The sequence below is a fragment of the Crocodylus siamensis genome, chromosome 2 (assembly GCF_052110815.1).
Source record: "Crocodylus siamensis isolate JL-2025a chromosome 2, ASM5211081v1, whole genome shotgun sequence".
NCBI lineage: Eukaryota > Metazoa > Chordata > Crocodylia > Crocodylidae > Crocodylus > Crocodylus siamensis.
Window position 1 is genome coordinate 229,873,205 of NC_143396.1, and position 12,089 is coordinate 229,885,293.

The window sequence follows — 12,089 nt, forward strand, 5'->3', positions numbered from 1 at the left end:
GCTAGCTCAGGCTCTGGGCAGCTGCCACCAGCCACAGAGCCCAGGCTACTTGCAGCATGTAGCAGAGAGGCTTCAAGTCCTACTGCAAGCAGCCTGGGCTCCATGGCTGGGACCTAGGCTGTTTGGCCTGGAGGCTGCAGACAGCTGCACTAAGCTCTGGCACACCAACCAGGCTCCATGGTGGCAGCACAGCTGCATGCACACAATTATAGAGCCTGGCTGGAGCTCCAGAGCCTGATGCAGTTGTTTCCAGCCTCCCACAGCTGGCCTGGTCTCTGGGCACCTGTAGCAGGTGGCAGGCAGGCTGCAAACAGTTGCAGCAAGGTCTGGAGCCCTTGGATCACTCCAGGGCAGCGGCAGGTGCATGCAGGTCTTGTGGCACATGTCAGGGATGAGCTGGGGCAGCGCAACACTGGCCCTTCACCCACCATCTGCCCAAAGGCATGTGTGCACCCACTGCCAGCAACAAGGATTGGGCCCCTCGTGGCTCCCCTGCCATCTGCCTCCAGCATGTCAAGTCAAGGCATGTGTGGAGGCTGGAGTGTTTGGCACTCTGGCCAAAAATGTTGCTGACCCCCGCACTAGAAAGTTACATATCTAGTCACTACTTGAATTCATGTGGGCATGTAGAGATAAACATACCGTGTAACATATCCCCCGCTTGCTCCTCCAACTGTCTGTGGTTGATTCTGATTCACAGGTCTTGGTTGCCTGGCTACCACATTATCTGTTGCATTCTCTGAACTTTCACCCCAGGTTGTTTTGTATGCCTTGCTAGATTCAAAGTTCTTTGTCCTTACAAGAAAATAAATGAAGTGTTTAGTACAGGAAGTGTTGGCTGCATCCTCCTTGATTTTGGATTTTAAGCTTCATTACAGAACAACAAGGAAGTTTTTTTGCCTCCATGCCTGCCATCTGACACCTTCAGGGAAGGAATTCTACCTGATCAACACAAAGAGCTACTCAACACAGCTCAAAGACACTCTCATGGACACAGAGGGACAGCCTTCCATCTTCAGCTCCCTTTGTGCAAAAATGAAGTTTACTTCCTACCTATGGGGACTTTTTAACCATATACACTTTTCCCAGAAGCCTGACAAAGGATCTTTGATCCCAAAAAGCTTGCAGAAAAGGACAATTTTCTTGCCATTTTCCAGTTGGTCTAATAAAAAGATATCATTTTGGAACCAAGAGTTCTAGTTTTTTTTGTATGTCCTCCTTGTTTAGGTACAAAAGTCAGAGGATTGTTAACTTGTTATAGAACTGGTTCCCCTAAGTCACTTCTGCCCTTCTGTCAACATAGAAAGCAGTGAGAGCAATAAAAAGGATTAGTGAAAGCACTACAACTTATCCCAATATAACAATTATAAAAATCAGTGCAATCAAAAGACCAGAAGCGACAACTGTGATCATCTAGACAAGAGGTCAGGCTAATACAGGTTGTAAGACTCCTGTTAGTACAGACTGAAATGCTTATTCTTTGAGTATAATTGACATAAGAGCATTTTAAACTACATCCACACTGTGTTGCACTGGAATAAAGGAAAGATTTGGAGGTGGGCAAGAGAAAGCAGACCTCTAATCTAAAGAAGAGCTATTCTGAAATCAGGCCTTAAATCAATCATCGGGGGGGGGGGACGACACGAACGACGGACAAAACAAAAACAAAAAAACAAAAAACCAACCAACCAAAAAAACCCTCTCCCTCAGATTTTAACTACTGTTTGCTGTAATAATGTTAGGACTGTAGATGAGCAAAGCAGCAAAAAACTAATTTTGCGTTGGCTATGACCCTGAACAAGGTCAGAATGATCAAAAAAATCTCTTTTCAAGAAGCAAACTTGGAGTTCTTCAGTTGGACCAGATTTGGATTCCCATTTCACAATTTCTCCTATCATAAAACTTAAATGACTTGCAGAAACAAGGAGATGCCCATGTCAAACAGGATGGACTTAAGTAATTTACTACTCCTGAATCAGAGTAAATTATGGTGTTCAGAAATAGTCTAACTGTATAAAAAAAAAAACAAACAAAAAACAAGCCCTTAATAGAACCAAGTATCTTAAATAAGAAAAAACAAACACACTAACTGTAACTACCTCCAAACTGAGATGCAGTCCTACTACAAATCTGATCCCTTTTTGTACTCCGATTCACTGTAAGTCACATCCACCAATTCCTATTCATACAAGCAGAAACTCATTTCTGCACAGGGGTGCACATATATGCGTGCATGTGTGTGTATTAGATAAAGGGATAATTAACATTTTAGTTCTTTAGTGGGATGTCATAGGTTCAGAAGGGTAAAGTCTCTCTCAGATCATGCAAGAGTCCAGGAACCATTTTCCTTGATTTGTGGGGCCGACTGAAAAAAGTAGCTTCTTCTCAAAACTTACTGTGGTTGTTGAAGGAGCTTGAGAGGGAGCAAGTCTGCAGTTAACAAATAACAACCTTTAAAAAAAAAAAAGCTACTATAGTTACCAAAGAAAGCCAATATGCTCAAGATCTGCAATGACATAGTAAAGCTCTGGCATTTACAGCCCAGGTTCAGGCAGCTGGATCAGGGTTAAACAGGCTGCTATGACTAACCCATTCCCTAGCATATATATTCTTGTCTATAAAACAAACATCAATATTACAACACAAAAGCAGACACAAGACTTCTTGCATGCATACAGCATGCACATGCAAGTGTACATCCAATTTAGAACATCACCTTAGACAGCTGGTTAAGAGTACAGGGTGCCCTTGTCTTAAAATCCACTTTCACCAGTTAATCGAATCCAGCTTCTGGTACTTAGTCTTCATTTTTAGAAAGCAAGTGAGGGTGTTAGGAGAGAATGAGAAGAGAGACAGTAAAGACCAAACAAGCAAACAGTGGTTAGTGACACAGATTTTTCAGAGTACAGCCAAGGTCCCATGTGGAAAGGGAACAAAAAAAGTTATATTTATAAAGCAGTCTTAATTCAAGTGAGGGAAGGAGAAAGAGAGAAGTTATTTCCAGTGATGCATATCTGGTGTAAAAATATATCACTCAGTGGAATTTGGGATGAAAAGCCTGTACCAAGTGGATTTGAGGAGCTGATAGCTTTTTATCTTCCTGTATTTAATCCATTTCTCACCACACATACCAAAAGCTAAGGCACTTCATTAAGTCAGTCATCTTACAGAATTAATATACTTGGAACTGCTACAAAAATGCCTTAAACACAGCATGAGATAGTATTTAACAGAGGATGTCAGTGAAAAGATGCCAGCTCATTGCCTATGACTGCAGTGAGCAACGTGTGAGAAACCTAGAAATCTGCCAAGAAGGAAGATATCCAAGTGAAATCATATTTTGAGACAACAACTTTGACCTAAACTACAGGCCAGAGCTATTAATTTCAGATTTACATAATAAAGTGAACCTTCAGAACTAGAAATAGTTTTCCATCTTAATCTAGAATGGTCACAACAGCATTACGATCTGAATGAGCACAGGCTATCTTGAGGTATTTTAACTTAGAGTTAATCCACCTGATTCACAATTCAGAAACTTTCATGTCAGGCTTCTTTTGGTTTCTATCATGAGAATGAAGATTGTATACACAAGTTCATTGGAAGAATATGCATGATAATTTTTCTTTCCCCTACCACTACTTTCTTTGTACAGTTTCAACTCAATTACACATTTTTAAATACCAGTTAACCTACCTAGAGTCAGCAATGCTCTGCTCTTCACCTCACGTTTTGCTGTAGAATGTTTAAGCAAATGACAGAAGTGCCATTTAGCCAATTTCAGAAAAAGCCTTTTATTACCTGACACTTTCTAATAGGTTGGTAGCAACACTGATGAAGAAATGAAGTGCTAAAAATTAAACTGATAGACCAAAGCCTATTCCTCTTTTCCTTTCTTCATTCCCACTGCAGTGTATAACATGGAATTTCGATTACATGCTAGACTTTTTTTGCATCCCCACTTAGGAGGACGGGGAGGGGGTCTTCAGTGCCTGCAGTGGAGAAATATTTTGGAGAGGGAATGGTTTTTAGATGACTCCTTCCAATGCAAAGTTACTAGCAACAGGGAGGGAAAATAAAAAAAGAATTTTATATGGTCTTGGGTCTTAAATGTTTCTAGTGCTTTAATGCTTACAGCAGATTAGCATTCCGTTCTGCAAGATGGTATACAAATATGTTAATACTCACCATATCCAAAAAGTCAAGATAACAAATGGTTACTACAGGCATGTTTTAGCTACCACTATGCTAAGAGTACTTTTTCAGCAAGCTACTCATAAGTATCAGATGCCTCTAGGTAATTTTAACTACTAGTGCTGACTTTCCCCAGTAGGATATTTTTTGTAGGATCCTAGAACTTGCACCCAAATATGAACCAACTGACCTTTTACAAGGACAGATACAAAGACCACAACACTTATTGAGTTCTGTCAAAGTCTTCTCAGCTTCTCTCATGTCCTTGTTTATCTGGTCCATGCCTTCTTCTATACGATTTAGCTTTTCTAAAAGAAAGTAGACAAAGTTTGAGGAGATTAGACACTGGAGAAATCTAACTGCAAGATATATTTGCACACACTGAGACTCGCCCCCGCCAAAATGCACTTCTCTGAAACGTTAAGTGCTAGTGGCATATGTCACAACAGATGCTGCTTGCAGGTTTCTAGAACTCCTTGCTTAAAGGTCTTCCCCCCTCATGGCATAGTATTTTTGTCATTGTGTTTACTTTAAGAGTTGCATGAAATTCCTGTTCTCAGGAAGGATACATCACACCACCATTATTTGACTGGACAACCTGCTGTTGTCCCTGGCTAACTTTAAACCAAAAAGCAAAAATACAGGAATATCTTACTTGCCTTTCTATATCAATTAGAATTAAGGAAGCCAAAAGCTGATAAATGTGGACACCATACAAATATTAGTACCAATTTTTGCAAGCCATGCAAGACTCCATATTCACAATTCCACTTTGTATCCAAGAACTCACCTCCTTGTTCATCCAGCATGGTGACAGTCCTGACTCCCACATCCTGGGACTGTAAAGAGAATCTATTTTAAAATACAAAGTAAAAACACCCTAGTGCCGGTGAAAAAAAATGCAATCCATGTTTGAACTACAGCAGAACACTGTATTATAGAAGCTTATACTGAAGAATTACATCACCTCCATGAGAGACGCATACTTGACAAATAATCACCTATAAATCTGTGCATTTTTGCAGTGACAATGCTGTAATTTTGGTGGAAATGACATTGCTATTACCAGCCCTCTTCAAATATTTGTGCAGCGTTTTAGAAGTCTTGAGTTGAAAGCAGTGATGCACTGATAAATAATTTTTTGGGCGATACCAATGGCTGGTTATTAACCAGACATAATGATCAATTCCAATCTGATAGCCGATATGCAGTCCAGCAGCTTGGAGAGCAGCATCCGACTGGTAAGCCTGTAGGCGAGGAACAGCATGGTGGGGGCAGATCAAGGCTTTGATGGTGTTGGAGGAAGTGGGCAGGGCAGGGAAGGAAGGGGCACTCCTGCCATTGTGTGCACTCCCACAGGCAGCATGGGGGAGCACATGCCCCATGGATTTGTGCACAGGGCGAAGGTGGGCTACCCACTGTGGACTTGGAAGGAGCTGGTACAGCCCCTGGCCCCTAGTGGGGGTGGGGGCTGGGAGGGGGGCTATGGTGAATTCTGGGGTGGATGTAGCCCACCCCATAACCCCTCCTCCTGGCACTGCCCTGGCCCAGCCCGCCCGGAACCACAAAGAAGTTGGTGTAGTCCCAAGCCCACAGTCGGTCCTCACTCTGTGCACAAAATCTGAGCTCCCCCCCCCCCATGCCTCCTTTGGCAGGTGTATACAGCAGCAGGGAGCCACCCCCCTTCTTTCCATCCCCAGATGAGCCACCACAACTATCCTGTGCCCTGCCCTGCCTGTGCAGCCCCAGACCCAGCCCCACTCCTTCCCTTACCATGGGGAACTTGATCTGCCCTCCCTCACCTCTTCTCTTAAACACACTGATTCACTCTTTTTAAAAGTGTGAAGCATGGATACACTGTGTTTAGAAAGTTGGTTTTAGCCTATTCTACCCCCATAATCTTCACTTTCCACCACTGCTTAATGTTTGAGGCCTTCACCAAAACCGGAAAAAGAAAAAATTAATTTTGCTGCAAGAGAACTGCCCAATCTAAGTTCAAGTCTCTAGACCCTGCATCAGCTGTTTGAAGGATCAGTCATCTTCTTTTCAGTTTTAGAGCCAGATAACTCAAGAACAGTCCTGGCACTGGAGAAATCAGTGTCTGAAGGGATCAGTGTCTAGAAGTGGGCATTAAGGCCACATAATTATAAGTGACCATAGCTTAGCATGAGCTTATTAGGCTAAAACATACTATGACAGGGAAGATTTGGGTTTCTGATGATTGCTTAAAAAGGCATTTTTTAAAGGAACTTTGAACTACAAGTGCAGAAGCAGCCTGGTATCAGTACCAGATTCTAGTACTCAACATCTTACACTAAACATAAGTCAGAGAAAGGCTGGCACCAGTTTTCTCCTTTCCTGTGAAGTCTGGCAGCAAGAGGCTGCCAACATAGGTCCCCACTTTGTATCGTCTCCTCAACCTCAACTCAGGTCCTCATAGTGAGGAATCATCTTTAAAGCTCCTCTCAACCATAAGGGCAAGAAAAAGCTTCAAGTCTTTATTGTTTTAGGTCTCCCCATCATCTCAAAATGGAAAGAAAAACGTACTATGAATCCAAAATTATGCACCCAAGATACCCATTTTTTTAGTCTGCTTTGAACAAGTGACTGAATATTCTGTTATTGTCACCCTGCCTAGTCAGTTCTATGCCTGTCAGTAGAAAGGGAAAAAAAGTTTTTTTTAATATTAAAAAACAAAACAAAACCCAGACAACCCAAAAGTATGGGAAAAGCTATACCTAAAACTAACTACTTAACTGTTCTTGCAATCTACACTTTCCTCTTAAAAAAAAAAAAAATCTGTCCACAAAGCAGCAAACTACTTCAGTCCAGTTAGAAACAAAAGGAATGGTATGCATCAACTACAATGATCATTCACACAAGATCCACCCAGCCAAAACAGGGAACTGCCTATACCTTACAAGCCACAATATTCTAGAGAACAAACCACTTTGCAGAACAGGAAGTCTGCTATTGAGGAAGTTAATCTCTTCAGCCTGTTAGTCATACAAGAAACCTAAGCTGAGAAGCAGATGGTATATAGAGCCTTCTCTTCTCCATATCCAAGTTTTTACATATCTACTAATGAAGTCTCTCTCAAACTACTGTTACTTTGCATGGATTCGATGAGGAGGAAGAAACAAGCTCATAAGCTTCAAATGTTTCATGTGGCCCATGAGCTTGTTTTTACATAAAATTACCCAAATGATGCTTTAAGCTTTTGGGCACAAACATTTTCTCCGAATACACCATTAATCCAAGGAAAACCTCATTTTTCTAGAGTAATTTGAGAATTTTCTTACCTCAACAGCCAAGCCAAGAATCCTTCTTGTGCTTTCCAAAGACTAGAAAGAAAGAAAATTTCATTTGGTCAAGCTCACGTTGTAAGACGATTAACAAATTATTCAAACATTAAAACAGTTCACTACAACATAATAGTCAAGTACACCACCTTTCAATAACTTTGCTAATGTGAGAAGCAACTTTAAGAAAACCTGTCAGGATTATAATGATTTCAAATTCTTTTCCATGAGTCAAGCTCATTTCTTAGTACTTGCTAAGGTCAGAGACAGCATTGATTACTGTCACATTCTGCAATAATAGAGCTGCACTTTGGGGCAAGTCGATGAAGATTACACTACAGCTAAACCAAGATTTTCAAAAAACAAATGCTTTCAAAGTCCAGGCCTTTATGTTTAGGAACCAGCTTAATTTACCAGCGTGAGTGCTGAGCCATTTCTCACCTTTGTGACAGCTGTTGGGGACTTTGCTCTTTTATTTCTTTAAAGTCAGGCAGACTCCTACAGGCAATTTAGAAGCCTAGCTTCAGGCACCTGTTTAAGAAATATTTTGGTCATAGCAGCTAGAATTCCCAAACCAGGTAAGATGCGAGTTTAGGATATTTGATTTTGCCCTGTCCACTCTTTTCGAAACTCCTCTTACCGATCTAGAGATTACAAATCATTACTAAAAAAGGAGTCTTAGTAAGTCATTTACCTCATCAGTGACCTGGTTGGCCCTCATCTGAATTTCCTCCGGAGACATTTCTGCCATGGTGATGAGATGTTATGTTATAGCCAGCTGATCAAGAATTAAGAAGAGCTGTTTTCTCTGTAAGAATAGAAACAAAACATTTACCTATAAGAAAGCAAATGTATGCAAATGATATGGATTCATCACAACAGGCTGCTTCCACAGACTTTTCAGCTGAAGACAAGACTGAAAAGTACCTCTTTGACCTCCATGTTTGCAGTACATGTGAAAGACTAAAAGTTTCCTTACTTCCTTTTGCACAGTACAGCATTTGTTTACACTAGGAGGGACTGAACAGAAGGTATTTATTTATGTGCTCCAACACTGGAAAAAGAGAGAGTGACAAGCCAGGAAACAGGGCTGCCATTCACCCCCATTATGGTCCTCTTTGCTACAACTAGCCACTATTGAATTGTAATATTGTTAGTTTTCCACTGCCACTGGAATTCAGCTCTACAAGGAAGGAATGTATTAAAAACTGGATGTTTTCTTAAGTAGTTACCCTACATGATATCCAGCTCCCCCAACTAATGCTGAACAACAGGTTGTGCAAGTTGTTTCCTCTAGGGTCAACTAAATTTAATTGTTACAGGTTCTTATCTACAAACTAAGCCACCAAGATAACATCAAGTCTTTAAAAGCTTTGCCTATAAAGGCTGTCTGCAGTCTCCATCAGTTTAATCCAAGATATGCTATACTTGGAGAACACTCCATCTGCAGTGGTTCTAGTAGTATCCTTAAAAACAAACCCAAAAAACAACCAACAAACTGCCAAACCGACCCATCCTTCTTTTGAAAGAGCCAAGTAGCATAAACTGCTTTGTTCCTTCTCTGAAATGTTTTTCAGATTGAAAAAGTTTCAACAATGGTAAAAACAAGAAGGGTAACGTCACAGTATTTTTCTGTTGCAACACTTTAGCTAAAGGAAGAGAATTACAGAAGAACAACCTTAACTCCAAGTTAGGGTCCCAATTAAACCAACTTTTTATTCTGACTTGGGGGTACTGACTTTTGTGATAACCAGATTTCATTTGGATTCCACTACAAGGCAAAGGCCAACTAACTGCTGCCAAGTCTTCCCAGTTTGTTGCTTGAGACCTTAATTTACTGTATTTGGTTTGTACAAACAAATGGTTTGCTTTATATGTATAAAATATGTAACTGCCAAATGATAGGCTTTCAAACCACTGGACATATTTTTTGGAACAGATTCTGATACCTCTTTCCCCACAGAAGGATGACAACCCTTAAATCAAAAAACACTATTTTCTCCCCTAGGTAAATGGAAAGGTACTCAGCATGCTACCAAACATCATTTCTACCACCCAAAGTAGTCTTTTATTATGAGAAAGTAATGGAATGGGTGAAAGAGCAGGCACAACCTTTGCAATTCTAGCTAAACAGGCATGCATAATATAAAAAGCCGCTTAATGAGGAAAGCTCAGAGTAATCCGAGGTTGACTTGGATCAAATAAGCTTTGGCATAAGGCAGCGACTTCATCTTAATGTTCTTTGTACCTTGGCATTTCCATGTGGGGTTGGACAGTTTCGACTACTGTGGTTTTAAAACTATTGGCTTACACCAATTTAAACCATCATGGTTTTAACTGAATTTTGAACAAATGTCTTCCAAAGGTTTGCTAAAAGGCTGGTCTACTTTGGAACACATAATTTATATAACCTTTAATAATGTATGTTTTTTAATGTGTATCCATGTCTACGTAGAATTTTTTTTTTTTAAATTCCCAAATGACAATACAAAAGTTCTGTATAAGTATTAGGTATGACTTAAAGAAAATCATATTCTACATGTACTAAGAAAGTCAAATACAATGTTTAGTGAAAAAGTGATAGCTACAGATTTATTTAAACATAACATGGTTTGGGTTTTTTTTTAAAGAAAGTCCTGTTTGCAATATTCTTAAATAAATGTAACCTACGAAAAGTAAAAACAGAAAAAGTTTCACTGCATTTTACACCTTATTCTTCAAAACTCCGATTTAGAAGTTGGCTCTTTCACCTACTTTGGCATTAAATATTTTATAGTGTGTTAAAATTTGTTCATTTTCTGAATCCCCAACCTGGCCCTTAGAATTTTCCAGTTCTAGTTTCATCCAAGATAAATTTTTCTACTCAAACAGATGTTGTAGCACTTTCACAGATGAGTCAAATATAAAGACTTCTGTTCTAAATACTTCTTTTTTTTTTTTTGAAAAAGACCACCACATTGTTAGTTTTATATTCATCCTCATAATCCAACAAAAATAAAATTAGGGTAAGCACTTTCGTATACGTAAAACAGCACTATCGGGGCAAGTTACAATCAATCAATTTCTTACAACATCTGCTGTAAAGCAGCATTGTTTTGCACTGAACACCCCCCCCAGTGTATTGAGGATAAAGTAAGGCTAGCAAGGTGCTAGGGTCAGGCAAAAATCACTGAATATAGGATTTGATCAGCTTCACATATGGCAATGATTCTCAACTAGGGTGCCCTGAGATCCTCTCAAGAATGCCCCAGGGTGCCACAGTATTGTGAGGTGTGAAAACATGATTCATATGATAAACCAGAGATTTCATATAGGAATCCATAGCATTAAGAACACTGATCTGTTGTGTGGTCTTTGGAGTTCCCAGCCTCAAGTCTAATGAGACCAAGAACTACTGGTAGATATTTGTTATATACACAAGTAGTCACAAACTACATCTCTAGTTGTGGCATGCTTAATCTTGAGTGAGTTGAAAGCAATTGCTCTTGGTTTTAGTTGCCAACACAGGTGGTTTGCCTCTTTGTACAGCTGTCTTGCTGATAATTTTGACAATGTTGTTCTGAAAGTTGAACTTAAGTTTTTCCATGTAAAACTGGTCTAAAAAAAAATTTAAAGGCATGCCACTTGGCTGTCCCCATCTTGTTTACCCTGGCAGTTTGGATGCTTTACAGTTGTCAAGGTGGACAGAAGACAAGGTAAATTTACATTTCAAACCAAGGATTGATAACCTTTTGCTACCCAGGGTCATTGCTTGCAATCCTGGGGGTGCCTCCCCTGCTTCATGAGAGAATTAACTGAATATGGCAGGCAATAAGATCTTGGAGATTCCTCCTTGGCAGCATGCTCCAGCCAAGGTGTCGAATTCCCTGAGCTGCTGAGGGCATGATCCAGCCCACAGGCCATACATAGGTGTTACAGACCAATTAAAATCAGAGATGCATAAGCTCTTGTAAACAGCATTTGACTAGGCTGTTGCAGAGAGACTGCAGGAAGTACAGCCTGGTGTTTTTGTAAGTATTCCTCAAGTTGTACAAACTTTACTAACAGTAGATTTCAGAATTAGATACACTATTTTCCTAACAGTTCATGAAGTGAGGCAACAACAGCCTGAAGAGTCATGATCTTTTGTTTCTTGGCTCTTGTAGAACTCTTTACACTTTGCCTCCTCCCCACATGGTCACAGAGAAAAACTCTTCTCAAAGTGCACTTTAAAATTTTCTTCTTTATTAGCTTCTAGAGCAAGGCATTTTTAGGTGTTATGATTACTCCCAGTCTCCCTGGTGACTGGGTTGGGAAATCTATCCTACTGATATATCAGGATCATTAGGAATAACTGACCAGCCACCATGAATCACTCTTTTTTGTTCCTGCTGTGCCCCATGTTCAACTTCACTCACCTTTAAAACAGATTGTGGGCTAGCCTCTTTCTAGAAGGGGGCTCATACTCAAGCCTTAAAAAAGGAAATTTAACTAAAAAAAAGAGTCTGGGGGAATTAATACCAATCTTGAATGGCACATTACATGTGTAAAATGTAGGCCTAGCTCATCTTTCCATCTCTTCACTTTAAGTTTAACCATATGCTTTGCAATTTT

At 40.1% G+C, this 12,089-nt stretch overlaps 1 protein-coding gene across 1 annotated transcript in view; it reads right to left on the reverse strand.

The window, feature by feature from the left end:
- Positions 1-12,089, reverse strand: part of SNAP23 (synaptosome associated protein 23) — a 28,794-nt gene that overhangs the window by 3,810 nt on the left and 12,895 nt on the right. Inside the window, exons 2-6 of the mRNA XM_090033344.1 lie at positions 8,191-8,304; positions 7,497-7,538; positions 4,985-5,033; positions 4,385-4,502; positions 643-795 (exon numbers count right to left, since the gene is read on the reverse strand). Coding sequence (XP_089889470.1) covers positions 643-795; positions 4,385-4,502; positions 4,985-5,033; positions 7,497-7,538; positions 8,191-8,247 — 419 coding nt within the window. The 5' untranslated portion in view covers positions 8,248-8,304. The remainder of the gene's footprint in view (positions 1-642; positions 796-4,384; positions 4,503-4,984; positions 5,034-7,496; positions 7,539-8,190; positions 8,305-12,089) is intronic.